Raw genomic sequence first — 27,995 nt, forward strand, 5'->3', positions numbered from 1 at the left:
TTTAGTGAGAAGGGGCGGCTGCCATTGTGACAGCGGCCCGTTGAATTAAATATGAATGTCCAGACGGTCACTCAGAGTGCTGAGAACGTACCCAACGCCCCGGGGATGACAATCGCTGCCCTGTGCTCCCGCCACGGCCCGGAGAAAGCGACCTCTGTGCCCTGTCCTTTAGCTCTCGGAGGCGGGGGTCGGTGAGGGGTGGCTGTAAGGATTCCGGCGCGGGCGAGGTCGGTAAGGGTGGACATACTGTTTGACGCCATGCCCTCCAGTTGAAAATATGAATATTGATAAGCCACATATTTCCATAAGTGGGAGAACTGAGGGAATTGTTTGAAACAGCGTGAGACTGGGAGATTGACCCATGGAAAATAGCGCCGCGTTGGTGTTTTGTAATTAAAAACATGCTGCAAAACAACAAACTGAGAAATATCTCAGCCATTGGAAAGAAGTTAGGCTACTCAAACCCCCAAAACCTGTCGGATGCAAGGCAGGCCGATAAGGTCCTGACCCTCCTCTTGTCTACGCGAGGGATTTTCCCAGAAGTCCTCTTAATGTTGATTATAAACAATGGCGTAAGTTAGTCCTCAGGCCAAACCAGCAAACTTAACAAAACAAATCCATGAAACACGTAGGCCTATGTGCCGTTCATTGTAGGCTACCCTTTATCTCAGTAGTAGCATTTGACTGCAAGTTCAAATCCCACTTCTTCATCGCTTTGGATAAAAGCGTCTGGTAAAGGCATACGGTTTTCTGACATTGTTTGACCGATACACTAAGGAGTCGCTTCAGGGAAATAACGTGACGTATCCGAACATAGGTGAACAAACACGGCTTTGACCTTGTGGACGAATTCTCTTGTGTTCACCTGAAAGCTGTTCCGTTGTGTGTATGTGTCCGCATGTGTGTGCGTTGAGCGTGTATGCCTTTGTAAATGTGTGCGTACGTCTGTGTGTGTTGTGTGCGTTTGCGGAATGCCTTCCGCTGTGTGGCTGGTTTACCAAACAGCAACACATTTGACTGCGATACATTAACAGAGTGGTGGAACCTGTTTGCGCCTCATGTGAACGCATATCATGCTGCGCTGCCGACTGGCACAGAGCTAGCTGTGATTTCAGCTGTGACACAGAAACTTCTCCACTCCGGGTAGAATTGCTCACACCTCATCACCATCAGCATTACAGACTACAGGTACGTTTATGTTTTCAGTTGTATGTAATGTGTTTATTTGATCAAGTTCTGCTATGGATTGGTATAACTTGTTGATATTTCCTGGTAGGATTTCTCATGTGGTTTTGGGAAACGGTCTCTATCCCTTGAACCAAGAAGATTTATTTCTGAACCGTCATGGGTGTTTGTAACGTCAGTTTTCCCTGGATCTTAAAGAAGGGCTAATTGGTTTGTGATCTGGTGTTGGAATAGCAAAGCAATCAAGCTGACCCAAAAGCATTCGTATTGTGACCGTCACCACACTACAGTCAAAAGTAGCGTCTTAATGACACCGGACTCATTGATTTCCCTCGAGGTGTGTAAGTCATAACTTGAGTTTTAACAAAAAGTGATACACATGGGTTTCTAAACTAGAAACACGTCTCTGTGGAATGAGGATGAGTGCTGATTGGAATGACAAGAATGGATGACGAACCATTTATCCTAAATTGTATTCATTTAGAAGATGCTTTTAGTGACATGTAATAACATAACAAATAATGTGTAATGAAGTACTGCAGAAGATCAAGGAACAGAAACCTAGTTCAGTTCAGAGTCGAGGATCTCTGTATTTAGCAACCACAGTGACTACATCTCAGCTGCGGAGAAAAAAATAGAATACTACATGGCAATAATAACATCTGAATTACTCATCGTAAAAATCTTCCGGCTGTTGTTTTCTGCGTTCTGCCTCCAGGTTAGCATGTTCGTCTGTGAGTATTAGTAAGTAAGCTCTTTTCCTGTTGATGGTTTTTGTAGGAGTGGCGGGCTTCGTTTTGATAGCTTCCTGGGTTTTGTCTTTTAAATGAGTTCCCACCTGTTCCCTGGCAGGTCGCTATTGTTCCCCTTCTTGTATTGCAGAATGACTTAATTAGTGGTTTTACATGGTTACGAGTCGTGCTGGAGACATTGTAAGATAAAGTGTAAAGAGTTCTTTAAAGTTGTGAATTCCTTTAATGACTTCATCATCTGCCCCCCCCCCCTCACCTCACCCGAACACCCCCACCCACTCCCCCACTCTCCCCCCTTCACCCACACTCTACCTCCTACAGAACAACGCCCCCTCCCTGCACACACACACGCGCACACACACACAAACACACACAACGCGCGCGCACACACACACACACACACACACAACGCGCACACACACACACACACACACAGTGAATGCAGCCGTCTTTGTCCAACCTGTTTTTCTTTGTTTGGTTCTTCATCCTTCTCTCCATTGTGTCTTGGAGAGACAATCTCTATGAGCCTTCGGTTCAGCAGAGTAACCAGGTCACTGACAGTCTGACGCAGGTTAGGCCTCCAGCGCAGTGTGTGTGTGTGTGTCTGTATATGTGAGTGTGTGCGTGCGTGCGTGTGCATATGTGTACGTGTGTGTGTGTGTGTGTGTGTGTCTGTCTGTGTGTGCGTGTGTGTGTGTACTCTCTTATGAGCTGTCAAACCTTGTGACACATGTGTTCACAGTAGAGAGAGGGCCTCCAATAGATGAACAGCGGTGGCTATCAGCTATCAGCACTATGCTATCAGTGCAGCGTTTTCACAGTTTAACAAGGCGAAGTTTGGAATGGACGTCATATTTCGCAGCGTGGTGTATTGCCTGTTACAGAGTTGCTAAGCTGGCGGCCACAGAGATCCGGACCGGGATTTTTTTTTAAAGTCGGGTGAATGTCAATGCATTTGTGTTTTATTTTCTGTTTCACCTTTGTCATTTAACATGACTTGCAGAGCGGCAACAACGTACCGGGCATTGTAATGTCATCTTGATGACGAATCATTTTCCTCGTTAAGAAGGAATACCTTCAAAGGTTTGCAGACTGAGTCACGGCGAAGTGGCTGGAACAAGATAGGCTAGATATAGGCAAAAGGTGAACCCGTAAATCATAAGGAGTTTATGACATCTGACAAATAAACCGGTGCTCAGTTACCTAAGTAGAAACCTATAAAAGATAATATACTATCCCCCTCCTGCTCTGTCACTCTCCTCTTCATTTGTAGACACACTGACACTGAGAGCGTGAGAGTTAGAGAGAGAGAGGGGGCGAGAGAGAGGGGGGTGAGAGAGAGAGGGGGGGGCGAGAGAGAGGGGGGTGAGAGAGAGAGAGAGAGAGGGAGGGGGGGGAAGAGAGGGAAGAGACAAAAAAGAGAGAGCATTGTCACTATATCATGGTAATTAGTGGGAAGGCGTTATTGGCGTAATTGAGCGCGTCTGAATAGTTAATGAATGGGAAGAGGTTTCAGGGTTGGCTGTCTGCGTCATAGTGCTTCGGGATGAAGCTTCGGTAAGACACCAACCGCGAAGACTACTAGGAGATCGAGGAGAGAAGTGCGGTAACCGAACTGTATAGCGCGAGGGGAACTTTTCTCATGCACCGACCATCAAGTCATTTACAACAGTGATAAAGGTCTGAGTTTTTGATTGTTTTCGGAGACTTTTCAGAACATTGCATTTGCAGCCGTTTGAACGCTGGTTAGATTAATTGTTACCATATCAATGAACATAGATTGATCATTGTTCCTCATGACTTCTGTTTACTCCAGCGGTGTTGTCATGACGTAGTAGCCTAGGTGTTTTTCAATGCTATTGCATTTTTAGGGAATTTGCTGACTGTGCTGAACTTATTTCACCATCAACATGTGTCACGGGATGAGATAACAAGTCGGCTATTTTGTAACACTTTTTTGGATTTTAGTAGGCCTATTCATTTCCTTCGTTATGTAAGCTGTTTGCCTATACATGTAGCATATGTCCTTTTCTTACTTTTTTCCTTATGTTTTGTGAAGCTGTTTGGGGTCAAGTATTTAAATAGGACGCAAAAGGTATTTAGATTCAAATTCGAACTTGCCTGTTTGAGATTTACATTCAGCCTTCAGTCCCCGCGGGCTGTTTCTGCTGTCTGGACGTGCCTGCAACTAGCTTTCCAACACCTGCTGTTTATAATTATCATTCAAAATCAAAATACTTTCTTTCAGTTGTCTTTATTTGTGGAAAGACGGCATCTAACCAGTTGGAACGATAGTTCAGTCAATAAAGAACCAAAAAATACATCGTTTTCATCACGTTTTAGGCTACTTTGGGAATCCTTAATATATAGCGTATAGGATTGTTCACTGCTTCATATCACACATCAAACGGGGTGCCGTGCACCTTCAGAGAGCAGTGTGACGGTATACGGTTCTCCCTCTGCGGTTATTTACCGACTCCGTGTGCAAACAGATCACTCTCTGTTGCCCTTGACCGAGAAAGGAGCGAATTCCCACCTGATGCATTCAGTCTGGAGGGGAGAGGAGAGGGCCGCGGGGGAGCCCGGGAAGGATAGAGGACGGAGGGAGGGAGGAGGGAAGTTGGCGGCAGCTATGCAAACTGGCCTCAAATCTCCGCCTGATCAGCCAAGCCGAGGTGACAGAACCGCCTCATTCCCAGGATTGTTTTCATCCTGCACGGTCACCCATGTGACCCAGAGCCGGTGTGGAGCGCGCTCCCTTGTCAGCGCGCTGGATTTATCAGACCAAGATTAAAGTTATATCCCGCTAATCTATCAATCCCAGATGGGTTTCCCAGATGGCCGTCCTCCTAAAACTCCAAACCAATGATTTTATCCCCCTATAATGCAATTTCGCCAATTAATCAGCCGATAAACGCATTGTCAGTTTCTAGACGGACAGTAAAAGCCTGTAGTATGCATGATGTAGATTGAACGTTGTTTCTCATTCTTAGATAACGGGTCCGGTGCTCAAATCCCGTCACCCGTTCGTGACAAACTATTAAATAACAGATCCGCCATATGTAAATACCGGCCCAGGACATTCGCCTCGCGGAGAGGAAAATACGATAGAATATGACGTGGACACATCTCTTTAAAGTGTAGTTCATCAAGATCAGAGGACAGTTCCACTCCTTCCTCCTCGCACATCCTCTGTCCTGATTTGTTACAATGTGTTCCTTTAGCTTTTTACCTACAGCGACAAATAGGGGGAAATCGAACCTGCGAATATTTAATCTTCAGTCAAAGGCTCTATCATCACTGAGCTGGTCACATAGAAATTGTATAAACAGTATTTTTCTACCTGTGAGTTTTATTGAGCTGGAGGTGGATAGTTTTCTACTCTCAGAGTCAGATTGGTTAGTGTATTTTTTCGATGTTGTGGAGACCTGATTTATGGTTCCTATCTGCTGGTCCCTGAGGATTGGGCTAACATTTGCACACCAGACTTGCTGTGTTTCCCACTGGGGGGTGCATGATGAAAAGACTTCATAGCCACAGACCAACAAAACCTACACGTACCACACACCACACACACACGCACACACACACATACACAGTATCCCGCTGTGTCCACAGCCAATTGTCAAATCAATGTCAGTGACAGCACTGGGGGTGGTCTGTTAGTCTTCATTGCTGCAAGGTCTGATCCTCCCTCCCTCCCCCACCCCCTCCTCCTCACTACCCTCCTCCCCCACCCCCTCCTCCTCACTATACCCTCCTCCCCCACCCCCTCCTCCTCACTACCCTCCTCCCCCACCCCCTCCTCCTCACTACCCTCCTCCCCCACCCCCTCCTCCTCACTACCCTCCTCCCCCACCCCCTCCTCCTCACTACCCTCCTCCCCCACCCCCTCCTCCTCACTACCCTCCTCCCCCACCCCCTCCTCCTCACTACCCTCCTCCCCCACCCCCTCCTCCTCACTACCCTCCTCCCCCACCCCCTCCTCCTCACTACCCTCCTCCCCCACCCCCTCCTCCTCACTACCCTCCTCCCCCACCCCCTCCTCCTCACTACCCTCCTCCCCTACCTCCTCCACCCCCCCCCCCCCTCCCTCCCTCCCTCCCTCCCTCCCTCCCTCCCTCCCTCCCTCCCTCCCTCCCTCCCTCCCTCCCTCCCTCCTTCCCTCCCTCCCTCCCTCCCTCCCTCCCTCCCTCCCTCCCTCCCTCCCTCCCTCCCTCCCTCCCTCCCTCCCTCCCCCTCCTCTGTCTCTATGGTGCTAACACATGTAGAAGCTCCTTGAGAAACAGCCCAGTATTGTCAGTTCAGCGGTTGAGAGGCTGAGAGCAGATCAACTGTACTGGGAACATGGAGTGTGGGTTTAATGTGTGGATGTGTGTGTGTGTGTGTGTGTGTGTAATTGTATCTGCATGTGGGGATTAAAATAAAATGCTTTTTGATGCATTTGAAATGATCAGCCTCAGTGCTGTGATCTCATGTGAGTGTGTGTGAGTGTGTGTGTGTGTGTGTGTGTGTGTAATGTGGCCAACCATGTTGAAATGAGAATGAGGGAGAGGAGCATTCTGGGAGCCATTTAGAGGAAGCTCACAATCTGAACATTGTATCTGGACAGAGAGGGGGCGGCAGTGTGTGTGTGTGTGTGTCTGAGTTCCTGTGTGTGTCTGACTGTACATATGTGTGTGTGTATGTGGTTGTGTGTGTGTCTTCTATATATGTGTGTGTGTGTGAGTGTGTATGTGGTTGTGTGTGTGTCTTCTATATATGTGTGTGTGTGTGTGTATGTGGTTGTGTGTGTGTCTTCTATATATGTGTGTGTGTGTGTGTGTGTATGTGGTTGTGTGTGTGTCTTCTATATATGTGTGTGTGTGTGTGTGTGTATGTGGTTGTGTGTGTGTCTTCTATATATGTGTGTGTGTGTGTGTGTGTGTATGTGGTTGTGTGTGTGTCTTCTATATATGTGTGTGTGTGTGTGTACAGTACATTCGGAGCATGAGGCTTATAAACACTAAGACCTCACCCTGTTGCAGCCTCGCTGATGAGGCATGTGCTGTTGATTTTGGATCTTCTGAAGGTTGTGGAAATCTATCAGCCCGACGGAGGTTCGCTCTCGAAGGCTCCCAAAGCCTGGCTTTGGATGAGCTTCACTTGAGCATGTCTATTTCGCTTTCACACTTGTCAGTGGAGTTTGAACAAACGTTTAAATCGTTTTATACCTCCTTCTCCTCCCCCTCCCCCTACTGGTCCAGTAGAGCAGGGGATGGCCGGCCAGCCGTTCCGGGCCACCTTCATCTGGGGCAGCATCATCTCCACCCTCCAGTCCCGCGTGGAGGTGAAGCGCCGACGCCACAACCTGAAGGCCTACCAGGACTGCTTCCTGGGGTCAGAGGCCGTGGATGTGGTCCTGGCCCACGTCATCCAGAGCCGTTTCTGCGGCGACGCCGAGGTGCCGCGCTCCAAGGCCGTGCGTCTGTGCCAGGCGCTCATGGACTCGCACGTGTTCGAGAGCGTGGGAACCTGCGTGTTTGGGAAGGAGAAGAGGAGGGCCACGTTCGAGGACAGCAGCTGCAGTCTCTACCGCTTCCTCAGTGGGGGGGCTGGGTCCCCCGGGCTGGCCGAGGCTCACTCCACCAGCACCCTCGAGAGCGGCTACGACTCCAGCATCGACAGGAACACTCCCAGCGAACGGTACACCCCTCAGCTTTTTAGCCTTAAAAGAGAGAGGGCAGTTTAAGATCAGACACACTCCTCACCTCAGCTTATTTACTGTGTTTTCAGTCCTTAAAAGAGCAGACTGGTATTTCAGGACAATCTTTGACTTCAGTCCGTTTGCATGTGACACAGCATGACTGTGCATCGTGTAGATCGGACTCTCAGCTGTATATCAGAAGAGATGGAAAGTTACCAAGTACAGATACTTTGTTACTGTACTTAAGTAGATTTTTCTGGTATCAGTGCTTTACTTCACAATTTATTTTACAAATTTTTACTTTCACTCTTAAGAAGAAAAAAAAACACTTTCTAAAGGTTTTACAAATATCTTCGAAAAGTTGAAAAAATATGCTTGATGAGGACTGTACTATACTTTATTTTTATTTTTTTTGTTTCGAAAGGCAGAGCCCACACTTTTTTTACCTTTACTTGAGTGAAAAGGTGTAGTCAGCACTTGAACTTTGAGTCTTTTTAAACCTGAGTATCTGTACTTCTACTTGAGTGAAGGATGTGTTTTGCCATCTCTGTGTATCAGGTTGTTTCCATTGATTACCATCTCACACTGGCCCTCCCAACGCTTTAATCATCCACTCTCAACCCCTGTTCCTCCTGGCGTCAGTTGAAAGGCCAGGTGTTGAAGAGAGAGAGAAAGAGAGTCAGAAATCTCCAGTGTTATAACTCTTGTAACAAGACTACAGTTGGCTGTCTAGAAAGGTTGTAGAGCGGTGAGGAGTTGGAGAGGCCTAAGAGGGGGAGACAGATGGAGATGTAGGGCGGACATGGGGAGCAGTTAAGGGGAGAGGGGGAGGGGTAGGGTGGAGGGGTAGGGTGGAGGGGTAGGGGGGAGGAGTAGAGGGAGGGGTAGGGGGTGGGGTAGGGTGGAGGGGTAGGGTGGAGGGGTAGGGGGGAGGGGTAGGGTGGAGGGGTAGGGTGGAGGGGTAGGGTGGAGGGGTAGGGTGGAGGTAGGATGGATGTAGGGGGCGGGTTCCCTGCAGGCTGACAGCAATCTCCAGGACTGGAACTTCATAACGGCCTCTCATGGAAACGTGATTAAACTGCGTCTCTTAAACACACAAACAGAAGTCGGATAAAATTGTCATAATGGGAACGTTTTCTGTCAAACTCATTTGATTTGGGTCTGATTTGAATCCAACTAAAATGGTTTCTCAGAATTAAGTGCTTAATTTAGATGCCTGCAACTGAAAAACATGTTGGTCCCAGAAATAGAGACCATCCTTGATTATCTCAATCATGTCGGCTGATTGTGGTTGCTCTGCTCCTCTCCAGACAAGAGTATCCCAGCTACATCACGCACTCGCCGGTGAAAACAGACAAGTCCCTGGAGGAGGTCCTAGGGCACCTGTGCCTGAGCTCCACCATCACCCCCCAGATGGCCCACCTGGGGCTCTCCCAGGAAGGTGAGCCGAGAGGGGCGGGGCTGCTAAAGAAACACACAAGTTATATTTGTGTGTGTAGATGTGTGTGTATGTGTGTACATGTATTGTGTGTGTAAATGTATGACGTATGTATGTGTGAGGTGTGTGTGTGTATATGTATTGTGTGTGTCTATTCACCCTCTCAGACATGGAGATGTGCTCCTCTTCTTCTGCAGTGGTGGACGAGGTGTGGAGGCAGCAGGCAGTGAGCAGACTGCTGCTCCTGATAGAGCTCCCCCTGCTGGAGAACCTGCTGCAGGACAGCCCCACACACACACCCCCCCTGCACGGTCTGGACAGCGACCCGGACCTGCTCTCCTCCTCCAGCTACCTGGACAGAGAGGTGCTCAAGGCCTTCAGCGAGGCACAGTAAGCAAACACACACATACACACACACACACATACACAAACACACACATAATTCGAACCCTAACACTCTCCCCCCTTTCTCTTTCTCTCTGCCTCCTTCCCCTTCTCTCTCTCTTATTACCTCTCTTCTGTCTTTCTTTCTTTCTCTCTCTCTCTCTCTCTCTCTCTCTCTCTCTCTCTCTCTCTCTCTCTCTCTCTCTCTCTCTCTCTCTCTCTCTCTCTCTCTCTCTCCCTCCCTCCCTCCCTCCCTCCCTCCCTCCCTCCCTCCCTCCCAGGGCTGATGAGTGGTTGTCAGCAGCCGTAGACTGTCTGGAGTTCCTCCCGGACCAGCTGGTAGTGGAGGTGAGCCGAGCTCTGGGCTGCTGCTCTGAGGAGCGCGGCCAGAGCAAGAGGCTCCTGTATGGGCTGCTGGCCCGGGAGTATGGAGCCCAGCGCCCGCCCCTGCTCTGCAACCACGTCTTCGACATCCACACCGGGATCTCTGACCTTTTGGGTGAGCACCGGGGGAGGGAGGGTGGGGGAGGACCGGGGGGAGGGGGAGGGTGGGTGGGGGAGAGGTGCTGTGGTAGCAGTGTTCAGTTACTCTTCAGAGATAGCAGCTAAAACACCAGCTGACCTCGTTACACTTGAGGAGTATAAACCTGTAAATCTGTTGGCTCCTGGCAACACTGAACTAACTTTACACTGTGTGTGTGTGTGTGTGTACCTGTGTGTGTGTACCTATGTGTACCTGTGTGTGTGTGTACCTGTGTGTGCGTGTGTACCTGTGTGTGTGTGTGTGTGCCTGTGTGTGTGTGTGTACCTGTATGTGTGTGTGTACCTGTGTGTGTGTGTTTGTACCTGTGTGTGTACCTGTGTGTGTGTGTGTGTGTACCTGTGTGTGTGTGTGTGCTAGTGAACGGCAAGCAGCAGCAAGCTCTGGAGGCGCTGCAGGTGTGTGTGAGGCTGCAGGACGGGCACAGCAGGGAGGAGTTACGGAGGCTGCTGAGGTTCATGGCCGTGGCCGCCAGGCCCCAGGAGGTCAAACTGCACCCTGAGGTGAGGGGGGAGGTGTGTGTGTGTGTGTGGGGGAGGCTGTGTGTGAGTGTGTGTGTGTGTGTGTGTGTGCCTGCACACAACATTTGACATTCTCAGTGTTTATCAAATTTATGACATCATATTAAGGAAGTATTCCCATTTCTGTTACCATCAGACCAGTATATCACAGTAGTGGTGGTAATGTATAAGATAAGGAGCAAGCAGGCTGCCTGGAATCACTCACACTGCTGGAGCTTTGTGAACAAAAGAAACGTTCTGTTCAGCACTCTACAGATCTTATCTTATTTGTGCTTCGCTTTGGATGAAAGGGTCTGCTAAATGAGTATACCACATCTACATGAGCCTCGAAACTGGAGTTGGTTTTTCAAAATATTTAGAATATTGTATTATATAATCATATATTAATGATAATAATATTCATTTAGCAGATGCTTTTCATCCCCAGGGAAAGTACAGTACAGGAGGGATTTGAACCCGGGCTCCAACCACCAAAGCGAGGCACAGTACAAGGAGGATTTGAACCCATGCTCTAACCGCTAAGCTCTCTGTCCCCTCCCTGGTGTCTCAGATAGAGAACAGGATGGCGGTGAAGCGGTCGTTCTCCAAGGCCCTAGTCAGCCGGGTGGGTCTGGCCAAGGGCAAGGTGGACCTGATGGTGCTGTTTCTGCTGGACAACCACTCTGACCTGTTTAAGGTGGGTGTGTGGTGGTGGTGGTGGTATGAGCAATATTATTTATTGTCATTGCTCTCCATTTCGCATTTCCTGGCTGTCACGCAAAACAAACGTAAGATAGTCTACGAAGCTACCATGGAGCAAGGCAGAAGGCAACAAGAAGAATGGCCACGTTATGGATGTCAGCATCTCAGCGATGTCGACATGACTGAGTAAAGAGACTGTTGATCACCCATGGCCATATATGAAGGGGATGTGATTGAATGATGTTGTTACACTTTTTTGCTGTTGTTACACTTATGTTGTTAATACACTGTTGTGTTCTATACTGTTGTGTACACACAACAGAATGTGTGCTTTAACTTTGTATGTATTGCATGCATGTGCGCGTTTTTTTGCATGTGTGTATTAATGTTTGTGCGAGTGCATGCGTGCTACAGATAAACGGCTCTCGTTGTTTACCAACTCCATTTATAGTCTGTCTACTTCCCAAACATGCTTATTGACATTAAAAGGTGATTCACAAAGCAGACCGTCCACTTGCTCACGTGTGTCACCTCCTCTCCCGGCTCCGGAGGGAGCAGGAGAGACAGTTCTCGAGGACCGAGCCAGGAAACACCATCTCCCAGCCCTGAAAGTCCTCATCCCGACCCCACTTCCCTTACAGACTGTTTGGTTCGAGAGATCACACGGAGGAAAGGGGCCGTCTTTTATGGTCGGATAAAAACAGCTGCCAAGTGCAGATGAAATCAGTACACAAAAGGAAGGTTTCCCCTGAACCTGTTCTTCCCTGTCTTCCTCTAGATTCCTGTGTCGCTGCACAAGCTAGTGAGCGACAGGCTGACCAACATTGTGAAGGGCAAGGATGCGGACGTAAACACAGGTTTGTGACAGAATTCAATCGTTCGTATTTATTTGTCCACTTGTCTGAAGGGATGTATTCTTTCAGGGGGCTTTTAAGACATTCTTTTGGCCTTTTTAGAATTTGAACCTGGGTCGCCGTGGTAAGGCCTTGACCTATGTCAGTGTTTTTTGGATCAACACATCAAATGTATCTTTATTCCTCCTCCACCCCTCCACCATCTACCCCTCCATCCTCTCCTCCCCTACCCCACCTCTTCCACCCCCCCCCCCCCCCCATACCCCTCCCAGGTCCCTCTTTCTGCAGTCGGGTCACAGGGAAGGCGTTGGAGGAGAACGCTCACCAGACCACGAAGGAGGAGCTGTGGTCACTGCTGAGGACGATCACAGAGAACCCCCGACTCTCCCCTAAGGAGAAGAGACGCTTGCTGGGGCAGTTCTACAGGGGACACCCTGAGATCTTCATCCAGTACTTTGGCAGCAGGATCTCTAGCTGACGTGGAATCTGCTCCGTTGAGGGTTAGAAAAGTATTATGTATGATATGTAAAGTCGCTCGACCGAAACAAAGGTCTTGTAAATGTTGTAAGAAAAATGTGCATATGTACAAACGGATTCTATTGACTTGAATGTGACAAAGAAATTAATGTGAAAGCTAATAAATATATTTTCTGTTGTTGTTTGAATATTTATCAGTTTATTGGGAGACTTAAGACATTTGATGCCACTGGATTCTCAAGACTAATCCCCATCCAGGAAACATGTAACTATTTAAGCAGTCTACCTGTCAGTGTGAGCGTCAGAACCGAGCAGGACAAACACTTATTCCTCACGATAACGTCTTCATTAATCAGATACTTACCTCAGCGTCACACAGTTCAACAAGGGATTTGAACTTGTAACCTCTCATTCTGCCATCACATGCTCTAACCACTAAGCTATACACCCTCATGTGGCTCAGCTAGACTTGTGGACTTTCCTCTGCACAACAGCCCCTTCTGCAGCCAGTTTATAGGTCAAAAGTTCAGCATATCCTGTTCCTATGAATGTAGTCTTTGTGGTTACGCAACATGGAGTGTTGTGAATAAAGACTTGAGGATGGGCCGGAGAAAGATTCACTCACTGTCATGCGCTCGCAAGCACAATAGGAGACACACAGTGTCTGGAGGGGAAACAGACAAGCGGAAATTTGAAATCTCTAAATTTAAAAGTGATTTTCTGTTGTTGTAAATAGTTGCTGACATTCAGAAGAACTATCCCTCAGGCTCTCTCTCTCCGTCTGTCTCTCTCCTTCTGTCTCTCTCCGTCTGTCTCTCTCCTTCTGTCTTTCTCCCTCTGTCTCTCTCCCTCTGTCTCTCTCTCTCTCCCTCTCTCTCTCCTTTGTCAATCGTGACTCATGAGCAGGATATTGTAAGAAACCTTTTTCTTTTAAAATTATTTTGAACATCCTGTTATTTTATTTGTCAGAACTTATTTGTCAGAACTTCATACTGTCAGAACTTTGATTAAACTTGTTTTTAAAAGTGCTTTTATTCTGTAAATAAATCTGATATATTGATGAGATCGTGAGAGCATGTCCAGCTGGGGATACACAGTGTCATGGATGGAAAGGCTTAGCTGAAATAATCTGTTTAAATACAAAAAGACAAAGAGTGTCGCAGGTTAAAATACGCCCAGATTAGGAAATTAAACATTTCAATTGTTATCGTTTTACACTGCTTTTTTACGGTGCTCTTGAATGGATGCGTTCATAAAATGTCTCCTAATGCTGTTGTCTAAGAGAGACAGTACGTGCACTCATAACAACCACACAGATGTGTTGTCATAACAACCACACAGATGTGTTGTCATGACAAGGGACATGCTTGTCTGCTTACTCCCTGTCGACCACAAGTGTGTTACTCATGGTGGTAGGAACTAAACAGGCTGAATTTAAACTAATTGAGTTGATATGTTGAGACTTGGCTCAGTGGATGCAACTGGGTAGAAGTGATGCGCTGATACCAGAAACATCTACTAAATACAGCAACGAAGTATTTTTACTTTGTTACTTCCCATCTCTGCAACAGTGTAATGACACAGTGCAGAGATGGTATTTGGACCTCACATCATATTTATACATTAATACAAAAATGCACTATATATAGAGAGGAGAGCATTCGTCGATTAATTTCGAATATCTCACACAAAATTGTCCATGAGTGATCAGAAGTCTCAGTGATGATCACGAACTCCCTCAGTCTAACAAATATTTTCTGAAACTTTCTCCCGAACGGTAGGTGGCGGTAGTGCACCTCTAAATGTTGTTTGCGATCTGCCATTAAAACGGAAAGAAGATTGCAACTACACCAACGAGCTAGCAACGGATGGTCGTGCATAAAGAGAAAATCATGCCGATAGTTTGCCGTTTTTAAATCAAATAACGTTATTTTTTATGTTTAGACACTAGCAGTTTGTAGCGTTGGTACTTTACAGCTATGTCCACGGAAGGAACAGCCGACCAGGTATCTGGAAACTTTTCATTGTGTTTTATTCATGTTGGCCTGGCAAAAGACGTGCTACTAGCTAACTGACGAGGCCTTTTCGACTTGCGTATGCAGCAAGCGCGTTGTCAAACGCGGTGTTTTGTAACTCCATGGAACTAGTGTATATAGTTATGTTGCAGAATAAACAGCAATCTTTGTTTTAATGTGGCCATAATACAAGATCACTAATCTTGCGAATATTCTACACCTTTGTATTTCGTGTCTATGTACCTAACTATTTAGAAAGAATGCTGGCTAGTCTCAAGTTAGCTAGGCTTGCTACGAGTAGCGAACTGGTACCTAAATGTTGCTAACGTGCTACCTGGTAGCTTAAGTTACCTTTTTCTGAGAAGTGGACGTTAGCAACTGGCTGCATTCGGTTAGCTAGCCAGCTAATCGTCTGCCACCAAGTTAGCATCCTGCCTCCATGTCAGTATAACGAAGCTAGTTCAAGCATATGTGCGTGCTCCTAGCTAACTGGACAGCAACTTAATTTAACTGTCCGGAAGTCGACGGCTACATTACGGTGCAGGAGTTCCATTAACGTGTCATGGATGTTGATTACATTTAAACGTTTACATTTAGTCATATGACCCCCTGATTTAGGTAGCAAGTTAGCGTTGTAACCGGCCAGGCTCACTGTCCACCCCGATCAATGTGGTTGGTGGACGAGGTTAATTGAATATGCAATTTAAGTACTCAAAGTAGTATAGTAATATCAGTGCATAAACGGATAAATTAAGTTGTGTCGGGTCTATGAATCGTATATTTTTAACGGGTAATTTGTTAAAGAAGAAAAATTATCGTGTGATTTTTATGGTGTCTGCTGTTCTGAACAAGGTTTTAAGCGTGAGTTTGCTGTGTTTTTGTTCTGCAGGCGGCGGCAGAGTACGTCCCGGAGAAGGTAAAGAAGGCTGAGAAGAAGCTGGAGGAAAACCCATATGACCTTGACGCATGGAGCATTCTGATTCGAGAAGCACAGGTTTAGTGACTCAGAGTTGCCTTCCTCTTACCTGGGGTGATCACGTGGGGGCTGGGGGTACGGGAGTAAAAAGGAAGGGTGGTGGGTTGGTTTCTAACAGTTCAAAGGTCATCCTTAAACATCGAGTGACCTGTTTGTTCTCAAGAAAAAAAAAAGATGTTAATGCTTTCTTGCCCTTTTTAGAATCAACCAATAGACAAGGCTAGGAAGACATACGAACGGCTTGTTGCGCAGTTCCCAAGTTCCGGACGATTCTGGAAATTATACATTGAAGCTGAGGTTAATACACTTTTCATTTCTCACTTTTACATGAGTGCATGAGTGCGTATACGTTAACAAGATCAACAATGTGATTTTCACACAGCCACACAAACTCGATTGAGATACTAGATTGAAACAGGTGGTGTTGAGGGACAATCCTAACCAGTTCTTATTTCAACAGCAGTCTGTAAATGTTTTTAAGGTTTTTCATTTTTCCGCTTCTTTAAATGGGGTTAAGTGCATTTGTTGCATGTTTGATCTGCAACAGCATTAAAACGTTTTAATAGTATTGGAGTGCATTAGACTTTCATTCTCTTGTCGTGTCAATTTATTGCCTCCTGTGTCATTTCTTTGAGGTAAATTTTATTTTTATATAAAGAATGAATGACAGTGTCCAGCTTCACTTCTTTTTTTATGTTTTTTTTTTTTAACTCCCCACCCCTTCCTCCCCTAGAACCCCTTCTTAACCCCTCTAATGCAAGCAGTGGGTCCCAAATCCTTTATGTTTAGATGTCCCTGACTCCTCTTAACTTAAACGTAATACAATTTTCCCCACAGGGATAACATTGATACCTCACCTTAATTACCTTCACAGAAGTCCAATCATAGTTGGTTCTCTTCACTAAAACACTTGTGCCACAGTGTCAAGTTAAGATGAACAGGCAGACCACCCCCATAGGTTTATTACATCACATTATCAATTGTAGTTTCTTCTCTTAACAATAAGCTCTGTCTCTGTCTTCACAGCATAGACATAACTTGACCTTGCTTTTAATTATGATATTGCAGCCATGGCGATCTTGCAGCCATGGCGATGCACTTGACCTACCATAAGGGCAGAGTCTTGTTTTTACATGGATTTTTTTGGGACCAGATTAACAATTGGGGATTGGAATCCAGTTTGTGTATTAATTTGGTAAGTATTGGTGAGTGACTTGAATGTTTAGTTTTGCTGACCGTACGTTTCTAAAGCCTGCTACATCTGGCCCATACATAATATTTCAGAATGTTCAATCCAGACTTGTATTATATATATATATTTTTTTTTTTCTCAAAAGAGACATACCATGGACAATTTCCACCAATGGAAGCTGGATTTAAATATATATGTATATTGGCTTTAATAGAAATGGAAAACCTTTCCAAATCACAGAAGTCTGTTCAACATCCATCATGTGCTAAATTAACTTGACGTAGGATCATGACAAGCTTTTCAAAATGATGCCAGCTGTTGCTGGTGGTGCTTTGCAGACTTGAGGGAACTAACTAGCAGGTGTAGAACGAACCAGACAGAGCCTGGGAGGGGGTTGGTCTTCCACAGGAGACAGGGATCTTCACCAGGCCTGTAGAGTAGCTGGCTTCAGTGTTGCATGTAGAGGCCTCCATTCACTCTGCTGCTGCTGCTGCCTCCTCTGATGAGAAAGAATCATCTTTTATTTTTGCCAAATGTGTGCTGTGCCAGGCAAAATGAGCACTGTTCTTTTATTAACATTCAATTAAAATGTGCATTTCCTGGATGTCACTAAGAAGTTGTTTTTCCTCTGGAAGTTCTTGCTGTAGTGGTGGTCTGTGTTCTCCACAGTGGTTGGTGTGTGTGTGTGTGGGTCCACATGCTAAACCACAGGCAGTTGCCAAAGTTGAGCTGTACTCTCACCTTTGCAAACACATTTACATACTGTAATAAAACAAATAACCAGAGCAATTCTGTATTGTGAGTTATTGCATCTCCTCTCTGTGTCTGTGTTATGCATATTGCAAAAGCAGATGAAGTTTCACTTGTTATTCCAGCCCATTAGCCTCCCGTAACCCAATAATATTCCCGACATCATGCCCACACAGTGATGTTTTATTCATCTTAGATTGAGATGGGTCCTATTCAGTGGTCTGTCAGTTGTTGACAGACTGGTTGAAGTGTGCGTGTGCCAGTTAAGTGATTGTCTGATTTGGACTTGGTGTGTGTGATTGTAAAACACATGTGGTTCCCGCTTCTGTGAGACGCGTATAGACCAGTCAGAATGACCAAGAAAAGCGTCGCCCAAGTGCTGCAGGGCGTTTTGCATCAGGTGGACAGCTCTGGGATACTTTTGTTGTCTTGAAATTGCTCCCATCAGTTTTTTTTTTTTTGGTATCCTCATACTGAGACGCTTCATGTGTACAGTATCTGTTGATCTAACAAAACGATTCACAATAAACCAGCCTATTTTCATCGGTGTGAAACTATTTTGTGTTTTTGTGTGAAACGCCATACAACTACACATGTGACTTCATCTTTCTACTTCTTTGTTTTGCTGCTTGGGGATAAAGGTCTTGCCTCTACAATGGCCCCCAGTGTTGCTGTAGCTGGATGGCTGCTGGGGACGTATGTCCTGTTCATACTGACAGCCCCTGTGTTCAGGAAGACTGCCTTGTAGCAGACTAGCCCTGCCTAAGGCCTTCCAGGGTGGCATTCGGCTTGTCTGGGAGAAAGGGCAGTTTCCACGGCTACCCAGCTTGTCCTAGGCTGCTTATGCTGGATATAATAACACAGATTGTCTGAATCAGAGTGGAAGAGAGCAGGAGAGGAAATGTGCTATTTCTTTGGACGTCTGTCTGTTAACCTTGTGTTGAGTTTGAACTGATGCATTTCTATGTATAGGTGAGCTAAAGAGGAACATGCACTCCAATCCATTTTAAGTTTACTTATTTTTTATTTGATATAAATCCTTTACTTGCAGTCATTAGGATATGTATCTTTGAAAAGAATAAACCCCTGTCCTCTTAAAAAAAAATGTTTGTGTGAACTTCACTTTGTTGATCTCTGAAGGAGTGTGTGTGTGTGTGTGTGGCTAAGCAAGCATGAATGCATGTTTCTCAGTCATAAATGACATTTCTTGATGATTTAACACATTTACACTTTATTCACAGGTCAAGGCTAAAAACTATGACAAGGTAGAAAAGGTGAGTGTTGATCTGAAGAGAGTTACATCTAAATATGAGGAGATGTTTGGGCCCAGTTCAGCTGTGTTTACTTGTGTTTCCCTGGAGAGTCAGAACTGGCGTTGTACTGCACCAGAGGACATTCCACCTGCAACTGATCTATAATCAAGTTTTCATCATTTTTTTTAACATGCATTACAGTGCACAAATGTTTTGCACCCAAAATAATGTACAACATTTTCATCTTAAATATATATTTAGTTTTGTCTGTTGTATTTGTGCTGCAGTATAAAAGTGCAAACATTCTTTTGGTGGTCATTTCATTATTTCTCCAAGCATTTTTGCTTAACTTTATTATTATTATTTTTTTATTGCCCAAGACTTAAGCACAGTACTGTGTACCATATGTAAGATCAAGTCCTCCCTCGTTCAGCTCTCAGCCCAGTTGTTGATGTTGTCAGTTGTCTCTTCTGCCCTGTAGCTGTTTCAAAGATGCCTGATGAAGGTGCTGCACATAGACCTCTGGAAATGCTACCTCTCTTACGTCCGGGAGACCAAAGGAAAGCTGCCAAGCTACAAGTACGCACACAGACTCCTACACACCTCACACACACACTCACAGTTACACACACTCCGACACACCTCACACGCTTCTATACACCACACACCAACACACTCCTACACGTGCCCCTGGCCCCCCCTTGGTGCCCCTGCCCCCACCCCCCCCTCTTGGTGGTGCCACTGCAAGTACCCCAGTTCCACGTCAGGAACGACCTTGTCTGTCATGTGAGTCAACACGTGGTTTCTATTGTCAGGGAGAAGATGGCCCAGGCATACGACTTTGCTCTCGATAAGATCGGCATGGAGATCATGTCCTACCAGGTAAACACACAGTCAGTTTATCAGCACGATGGCTGAGGAAACACACCTGCCGTCATGTCAGTAATGTCTGTTCCTCCTCTCTCAGATATGGGTGGACTACATCAACTTCCTCAAAGGAGTGTAAGTAGGCTGCGTCACCAGAGCCCTGTCTGCCAGCAGAACTTGAACGGGACTTTAGCTCAGTGAGCTAACGACTCAACCCGTGTGTGTGTCCCCTGCAGGGAGGCTGTGGGCTCGTACGCAGAGAACCAGCGGATCACGGCAGTGCGCAGAGTCTATCAGCGGGGCTGCGTCAACCCCATGATCAACATTGAGCAGCTCTGGAGAGACTACAGCAAGTATGAGGAGGTGAGACGCCCATGACCAGACCACACCCCTACTCCCCCTGCCCTAACCCTACTCCCCCTGTCCCACCCCTACTCCCCCTGCCCTAACCCTACTCCCCCTGTCCCACCCCTACTCCCCTTGTCCCACCCCTACTCCCCCTGCCCTACCCCTACTCCCCCTGTCCCACCCCTACTCCCCTTGTCCCACCCCTACTCCCCCTGCCCTACCCCTACTCCCCCTGCCCTAACCCTACTCCCCCTGTCCCACCCCTACTCCCCCTGCCCTACCCCTACTCCCCCTGTCCCACCCCTACTCCCCCTGTCCCACCCCTACTCCCCCTGTCCCACCCCTACTCCCCCTGTCCCACCCCTACTCCTCCTGCCCCACCCCTACTCCCCCTGTCCCACCCCTACTCCCCTGCCCTACCCCTACTCCCCTGCCCCACCCCTACTCCCCCTGCCCCACCCCTACTCCCCCTGCCCCACCCCTACTCCCCCTGCCCCACCCCTACTCCCACTACCCCGCCCCCACTACCCTGCCCCACCCCTACTCCCCCTGCCCCACCCCTACTCCCCCTGCCCCACCCCTACTCCCCCTGCCCCACCCCTACTCCCCCTGCCCCACCCCTACTCCCACTACCCTGCCCCACCCCTACTCCCACTACCCTGCCCCACCCCTGCTCCCACTACCCTGCCCCACCCCTGCTCCCACTACCCTGCCCCACCCCTACTCCCACTACCCTGCCCCACCCCTGCTCCCACTACCCTGCCCCACCCCTACTCCCACTACCCTGCCCCACCCCTACTCCCCCTGTCCTACTCCCCCTGCCCCACCCCTACTCCCACTACCCTGCCCCACCCCTACTCCCACTACCCTGCCACACCCCTACTCCCCCTGCCCCACCCCTACTCCCCTTGCCCCACCCCTACTCCCACTACCCTGTCCCACCCCTACTCCCCCTGCCCCACCCCTACTCCCCCTGCCCCACCCCTACTCCCCCTGCCCCACCCCTACTCCCACTACCCTGCCCCACCCCTGCTCCCACTACCCTGCCCCACCCCTACTCCCACTACCCTGCCCCACCCGTACTCCCCCTGTCCTACTCCCCCTGCCCCACCCCTACTCCCACTACCCTGCCCCACCCCTACTCCCACTACCCTGCCACACCCCTACTCCCCCTGCCCCACCCCTACTCCCCTTGCCCCACCCCTACTCCCACTACCCTGTCCCACCCCTACTCCCCCTGCCCCACCCCTACTCCCACCGCCACACCCCTACACTTCTATATCTATCTATATATATATGTATCGTTTATTTCTTCTGCTGTACGTTGACCTGTGTGGTTTCATGAACAGGGCATCAACGTGCACCTTGCCAAGAAGATGATCGAGGATCGCAGCAGAGATTACATGAACGCCAGGAGAGTAGCCAAGGTGAGATGCTTCGCGTTATTGGGTTGTGTTGCACGTTGAATCTGAGTGCTATACTAATTAATACTGATGGATGTGTGTGTGTGTGACGTGTGTGTGTGACGTGTGTGTGTGACGTGTGTGTGTGACGTGTGTCGTGTGTGTGTGTGTGTGTGTGTCAGGAGTACGAGACGGTGATGAAGGGCCTGGACAGGAACGCCCCCTCGGTGCCCCCTCAGAACTCCCCCCAGGAGGCCCAGCAGGTGGAGATGTGGAAGAGGTACATCCAGTGGGAGAAGAGTAACCCCCTCCGCACCGAAGACCAGACCCTTATCACCAAGAGAGGTCAGTCTGACCCTCCTCCTTTCTCCTCCTCCTCCCTCACTCTGCAGTGATGTTAGCATGCTAACCCTTCCGTGCTGTGTTGCAGTGATGTTAGCATGCTAACCCTTCCGTGCTGTGTTGCAGTGATGTTAGCATGCTAACCCTTCCGTGCTGTGTTGCAGTGATGTTAGCATGCTAACCCTTCCGTGCTGTGTTGCAGTGATGTTAGCATGCTAACCCTTCCGTGCTGTGTTGCAGTGATGTTAGCATGCTAACCCTTCCGTGCTGTGTTGCAGTGATGTTAGCATGCTAACCCTTCCGTGCTGTGTTGCAGTGATGTTAGCATGCTAACCCTTCCGTGCTGTGTTGCAGTGATGTTAGCATGCTAACCCTTCCGTGCTGTGTTGCAGTGATGTTAGCATGCTAACCCTTCCGTGCTGTGTTGCAGTGATGTTAGCATGCTAACCCTTCCGTGCTGTGTTGCAGTGATGTTAGCATGCTAACCCTTCCGTGCTGTGTTGCAGTGATGTTAGCATGCTAACCCTTCCGTGCTGTGTTGCAGTGATGTTAGCATGCTAACCCTTCCGTGCTGTGTTGCAGTGATGTTAGCATGCTAACCCTTCCGTGCTGTGTTGCAGTGATGTTAGCATGCTAACCCTTCCGTGCTGTGTTGCAGTGATGTTAGCATGCTAACCCTTCCGTGCTGTGTTGCAGTGATGTTAGCATGCTAACCCTTCCGTGCTGTGTTGCAGTGATGTTAGCATGCTAACCCTTCCGTGCTGTGTTGCAGTGATGTTAGCATGCTAACCCTTCCGTGCTGTGTTGCAGTGATGTTAGCATGCTAACCCTTCCGTGCTGTGTTGCAGTGATGTTAGCATGCTAACCCTTCCGTGCTGTGTTGCAGTGATGTTAGCATGCTAACCCTTCCGTGCTGTGTTGCAGTGATGTTAGCATGCTAACCCTTCCGTGCTGTGTTGCAGTGATGTTAGCATGCTAACCCTTCCGTGCTGTGTTGCAGTGATGTTTGCCTATGAGCAGTGCCTGCTGGTGCTGGGACACCACCCTGACGTGTGGTACGAGGCAGCACAGTACCTGGAGCAGTCCAGCAAACTGCTGGCAGAGAAAGGGGTAAGGATGAGGGGATGAGGGTGGTGGTGGTGGTGGTGGTGGTGGTGGTGGTGGTGGTGGTGATGATGATGGTGGTGGTGGTGGTGGTGGTGGTGGTGGTAGTGATGGTGGTGGTGGTAGTGATGGTGGTGGTGGTGATGGTGGTGGTGGTGATGGTGATGGTGATGGTGGTGGGGGTGGGGGTGGTGATGATGATGATCTTGTTCCTCCCTCCGTCTCCAGGACATGAACAACGCCAAGCTGTTCAGCGACGAGGCGGCCAACATCTACGAGCGTGCCATCGGCACGCTGCTGAAGAAGAACATGCTGCTGTACTTTGCCTTCGCTGACTATGAGGAGGTGAGGAGGACGTGATGACACACCCACATCACTATAATACTATAATACTGCGTTTGTCTGTTTTGTTCAATCCTTTGTCCCTATATTTGACTGTTGTCTTGTTTTGCTTGTACTCATACATGTAAAGCGACTTTACTATTAGAAAAGCGCTATAAAAAATCAAATTATTATTATCACCCCCACACCCAGATCACCCCCACGTCACCTACACACCCAGGTCACCCCCACACCCAGGTCACCCCCACACCAAGGTCACCTACCCGCTCATCACCTCCCTCACCTCTCATCTTCTCTCCCTCACCTCTCATCTTCTCTCCCTCAGAGTCGCATGAAGCACGAGAAGGTCCACAGTATCTATAACCGCCTGCTCACCATCGAGGACATCGACCCCACGCTGGTATACATCCAGTACATGAAGTTTGCCCGGCGGGCGGAGGGCATCAAGTCAGGCCGCACCATCTTCAAGAAGGCAAGGGAGGACCTGCGCACACGCCACCACGTCTACGTCACCGCAGCGCTCATGGAGTACTACTGCAGCAAGGTGGGGCGCAGCACACACACACCTGCACACACACACCTGCACACACACACCTGCACACACACACCTGCACACGGACACACACACATACTTGCACACACACACCTGCACACGGACACACACACACCTGCACACACACACCTGCACACGGACACACACACACACATATACCTGCACACACACACCTGCTCACGGACACATATACCTGCACACACACACCTGTGTAGGGCTGTTTTGGCAGCCCCTTTGTCACTGGTCACCCACACACTCGTCTGGGACAGTCGTTGATTTACATGAATGCTAAAATGACAATCACACCTTAATGACACACCTCTGGAGAGGTGGTCTCAACAGTTGAAGAGGAAGGTGGACAGAGGAAGACTATCTCTAAGACTCTAAGAAATTATCATTAAAAGTTGTGTTTCTTGTAAATATCGTTCTAAATAGCTTTTAATGTCATGTTTGATATGCTTTTGTTTCTTATTTTGTGTGTTACATTCTAGTAATAATTTTAACACTGTAACATGTACATGTACAGGGTTTACAGAGTTTGTGCCTGCAGCAGACCAACATGTGTTTAACATATTCCCTTGTTTTGCAAGGGCACCACTTAGTGTACTGCAGCCTTGATTAATGATCCCATTTGAATTTGTATGCGTTAGACAACTTTTTAGTCATGTGACCGGCGTCCCCATTTTGATCAGGTTTGGGTGTATATAGGAAGAAGTTTTACCAATCACTGAGTTCTGTTTATGATACAGCTCCGGTGCGTTAGGCGCCTAGTCTTCATTGTGAATACCTTTGTTAACCATTGCTCTGAAGGTATGTTTTGTATTTGATGATATTTCATTATCATTGTATTGATTATCTTACTATTTAGATATTATTTAGATAATAAACTATTATTGTGCATTTTGAAGTTACTTGTTCTCCTTGAAATGTATCTATCAAGCTACAGCGGTGAAAACTTTGATCTAGTCTGGTTGATGCGGCTAACTGATTATAAACATGGACTTTTGGAGTAGGTTTTAACTTAAGGCCTCTGAGTCACTTACAGTGGATCTCCACGCTCCGAAGGAGTTTACCGGAGCCTCTGAGTGATCGATCACATATCCTACTAGGTCTACTATGGTTAAATCCATATTATAGTAGAGATAAATGACTGTTTAGTGAACACGCATACTCTAGGGTCGGTGCTCTGATCAAGCAGACGATTTTTACCTACGTCAGAGTTTCATGTCATTAACTGTTTAGCGCTCAGGGTTACAGGTAACGCACTTGTGCACATTTCAAAAATTGGAGTCAATTATCTCCCTGAGAAATCTAACCAAAAGTGAATTGTGGTTCCTAAACACCAAGCGTCTCTGGCCTTTCAATTCACCACCTGCACACACACAGACACAGACACACACTGATACACCTGCGCACGTGCTACCAGACATACACACACTCACACACACACACTGATACACCTGCGCACGTGCTACCAGACACACACACACTCACACACACACACTGCTAGAAGGTAGAAAAGAACACACACAGAAGTCATGCTGCGTCTGCTGAGTCTTATTAAGGGCTGTCGGCACCAGAGCCACTCTGTTTATGGTATTTTGCTGAAAACCTGCTTATGTTCTGTTTTTTCTCCCAGGATAAATCGGTGGCCTTTAAGATATTTGAACTCGGCTTGAAGAAATATGGAGACATTCCAGAGTATATACTGGCCTACATCGATTACCTCTCACACCTTAACGGTGAGTTAGATCCTTCAGTCTGAACGAATACGCACATCAGCGATGCATAAATGACACCATGGAAGTTCTCATTCTGTCCCCCTCCCCCCTTTCAGAGGACAACAACACCAGGGTTCTGTTTGAGAGGGTCCTCACCTCTGGGAGTCTCTCACCAGAAAAATCAGGGTAGACTGAAGGATTTATTAACATGTATCACAGATCTGCTATGTCCAGACCGTGTGTGTGTGAGCTCTAATGGGTATAACTCTCTCATTCCTTCTCTTTCTCTCTTATTTTATTTTCTCCCACTCTCCCCCTCTTTTTCCGCTCTCCCCCTCCCCTCTCCCCCTCCCCTCCCCCCCTCCCCTTTCCCCCTCCTCTCTCCCCTCTCCCCCTTTCCCCTCCCCTCTCCCCCTCCTCTCTCCCCTTCTCCCTTGTAGGGAGATCTGGGCCCGCTTCTTGGCGTTTGAGAGCAACATTGGTGACTTGGCCAGTATTCTGAAGGTGGAACGCAGGCGGTTCACAGCGTTTAAGGACGAGTATGAGGGCAAGGAGACAGCCCTCCTGGTCGACCGCTACAAGTTCATGGACCTGTATCCCTGCTCGGCCAGCGAGCTGAAAGCCCTGGGATACAAGGTGTGTGTGCTCCCCACAGCGCCCCCTCTAGGAAGGAGGGGTCTTGTCTCTCAGGCTGGTTGGATGGTGGTTGTTTCTCTCACAATAACCAATTCTGATTGTGTTTAAAAGTAAAACAAGAAAATGATGTCGATGCTTATTTAAGGTGTGTGTTTCTCCGTGTGTGCCTGCGCATGTGTGTTTCTCTGTGGTGTGTGTGTGTGTGTGTGTGTGTAGGATGTGTCCCGTGCCAAGCTGGCAGCCCTGCTTCCAGAGACGGTGGTGACCCCATCCACCCCCGCCCAGAAGGATGAAGCCGACCGAAAGCCAGAGTACCCCAAACCTGACACCAGCCAGATGATCCCATACCAGCCCCGCCACCTCGCCCGTGAGCCCCCCCGCCCTTCTACCCAGCCCCTCTACCCCGCCCCCCCGCCCCTCTACCCAGCCCCCCCGCCCCTCTACCCAGCCCCCCCGCCCCTCTACCCAGCCCCCCCGCCCCTCTACCCAGCCCCCCCGCCCCTCTACCCAGCCCCCCCGCCCCTCTACCCAGCCCCCCCACCCCTTTACCCAGCCCTCCCACCCCTATATATATATATATATTATATGTGTGTGTGTGTGTGTTCCCCCCAGCTCCAGGACTCCACCCTGTGCCAGGAGGGGTGTTCCCTGTTCCTCCTGCAGCCGTTGTCCTCATGAAGCTGCTGCCTCCACCCACCTGCTTCACGGTAACACACACACATATAATATATATATATATACACCCACCACAAACACACACACAGTCCAGTTGCTCTTTACTCTGAAGATCATCAACTTCCTGTCTCTTTGCTCTGACTTCCTGTCTGCTCCAGGGGCCGTTTGTGCAGGTGGATGAGCTGATGGAGAGCTTCAGGAGGTGCGCCCTGCCTGAGAGTAAGTTTCCATCCTCCTCCACCCTCTTCCTCCACCCTGCTGCACCCTCCTCCATCCTGCTCCACCCTCTTCCTCCATCCTCCTTCACCCTCCTCCACCCCTCAACATCGTTATACGAGCACATCACAACCCAACAAACTAATCCAGTGTGGTTCCTACTTGCAGCGGTGGACGCGGCAGTGGAGCTGATTACCGGCCGTTTGCCGGACGCCGGCGGCGAGGGGAACGGCTCCATGGAGAACCACGCTGCCGCTAAGTCCCTGAAGAGGCCGAACGCCGACTCTGACGAGGACGATGAGAAGGGCGCTGTGGCGCCGCCTGTGCACGACATCTACCGCGCCCGGCAGCAGAAGAGGATCCGGTAGACGGCCGGGGACGGGAGGGAGTGTCACCGTCACACCGTCCGGTCGCCGTGTCAACCTGTTGCCGTGTCGACGTGTTGCCGTGTCGACGTGTTGCCTGGGGCAAACTGACACGTCTTTAAGTTTCAGAAGAGTGAATTTGTCAAGAAGGTCCAGCCTGTGTTGGTCCTTTTACACACACGCACACACACAACCTGTGATTTTTGTGTTTTTGTTATTTGTTTTTTTTAACAGTTTTATTTTTTAAAACTGGATGCTATACTGTACAAAGTTTTTAATTCAACCCTTGATTTGACACGAGTTGAGTTTAGGGCCAAGAGGTGCTCACTGGACGACGTTGTGAATCTGCCTGTTTTTCTAGCGAAGAGGGGAGAATTCATTTCCTTACAATAAAAAGGGGAGACGAAACCAAAGGGATACTCTGTTGTCTTTTTTGATGTTTATAAAATTCCTGCTCTGCTCCTGCAGTATGTCAAGTCACCACTGGGGGGCGGCATACAGCTAAACAGGCCAGTCCAAGGCCGCTCTTTCAAAAATCTTTCCTTTGAAAGATTAAGTTATCATAGTAACGAGATAGCCTACCGTGTGTGTGCGGAGGAGGGGGGGGGGATTCGAATAAAACAAAAAAATAACATATTTCTTCTACCAGTTCATTGTGACCTATGAACTCAGGTATTTATTTCCACACTTCTACAATACGTAAAACGCCATCTCTAGT

General features: G+C 48.3%; 2 protein-coding genes across 5 annotated transcripts; both read left to right on the top strand.

The window, feature by feature from the left end:
- The first annotated feature begins 473 nt into the window (after positions 1 to 473).
- Positions 474 to 12,707, top strand: depdc7a (DEP domain containing 7, paralog a). 4 transcript variants are annotated; one of them, XM_084681764.1, is made up of 9 exons: positions 474 to 1,188; positions 7,184 to 7,622; positions 8,934 to 9,064; positions 9,259 to 9,451; positions 9,727 to 9,944; positions 10,347 to 10,489; positions 11,058 to 11,183; positions 11,967 to 12,045; positions 12,315 to 12,707. In XM_084681764.1, the coding sequence occupies exons 2-9, from the start codon at positions 7,195 to 7,197 to the stop codon at positions 12,518 to 12,520; spliced, it is 1,524 nt and encodes a 507-aa protein (XP_084537890.1). In that variant the 5' UTR covers positions 474 to 1,188; positions 7,184 to 7,194; the 3' UTR covers positions 12,521 to 12,707. The 4 variants fall into 4 exon arrangements, with proteins under 4 accessions (XP_084537890.1, XP_084537888.1, XP_084537889.1 ...); XM_084681762.1 differs by having other exon boundaries at positions 475 to 1,188; positions 7,187 to 7,622; XM_084681763.1 differs by lacking the exon at positions 474 to 1,188 and adding an exon at positions 3,471 to 3,617 and having other exon boundaries at positions 7,187 to 7,622.
- A 1,223-nt stretch (positions 12,708 to 13,930) lies between these two features.
- On the top strand, positions 13,931 to 27,690 carry cstf3 (cleavage stimulation factor, 3' pre-RNA, subunit 3). Its single transcript, XM_084681761.1, has 20 exons — positions 13,931 to 14,525; positions 15,424 to 15,528; positions 15,712 to 15,807; positions 18,694 to 18,726; positions 19,187 to 19,284; positions 19,521 to 19,587; positions 19,673 to 19,707; positions 19,809 to 19,935; positions 21,270 to 21,347; positions 21,506 to 21,668; positions 22,666 to 22,775; positions 22,998 to 23,114; positions 23,437 to 23,655; positions 25,304 to 25,406; positions 25,502 to 25,571; positions 25,826 to 26,021; positions 26,238 to 26,388; positions 26,634 to 26,728; positions 26,855 to 26,915; positions 27,081 to 27,690. Exons 1-20 carry the CDS (start codon positions 14,499 to 14,501, stop codon positions 27,278 to 27,280), a joined length of 2,151 nt encoding a protein of 716 aa, XP_084537887.1. The 5' UTR covers positions 13,931 to 14,498; the 3' UTR covers positions 27,281 to 27,690.
- The last annotated feature ends 305 nt before the right edge of the window (positions 27,691 to 27,995 follow it).

This window comes from Hypomesus nipponensis, chromosome 19 (assembly GCF_054491055.1).
Source record: "Hypomesus nipponensis isolate SF chromosome 19, ASM5449105v1, whole genome shotgun sequence".
NCBI lineage: Eukaryota > Metazoa > Chordata > Actinopteri > Osmeriformes > Osmeridae > Hypomesus > Hypomesus nipponensis.

Bases quoted from the DNA above. Each gene is read 5' to 3' on its own strand.
- depdc7a (XM_084681764.1), top strand. From the start codon at position 7,195: ATGGCCGGCCAGCCGTTCCGGGCCACCTTCATCTGGGGCAGCATCATC. The intron at 9,945-10,346 runs GTGAGCACCGGG...TGTGTGTGCTAG, and splicing joins CGGGATCTCTGACCTTTTGG to TGAACGGCAAGCAGCAGCAA. The intron at 12,046-12,314 runs GTTTGTGACAGA...TACCCCTCCCAG, and splicing joins GGATGCGGACGTAAACACAG to GTCCCTCTTTCTGCAGTCGG.
- cstf3 (XM_084681761.1), top strand. From the start codon at position 14,499: ATGTCCACGGAAGGAACAGCCGACCAG. The intron at 19,708-19,808 runs GTAAGTAGGCTG...TGTCCCCTGCAG, and splicing joins ATCAACTTCCTCAAAGGAGT to GGAGGCTGTGGGCTCGTACG. The intron at 26,729-26,854 runs GTAACACACACA...TGTCTGCTCCAG, and splicing joins CTCCACCCACCTGCTTCACG to GGGCCGTTTGTGCAGGTGGA.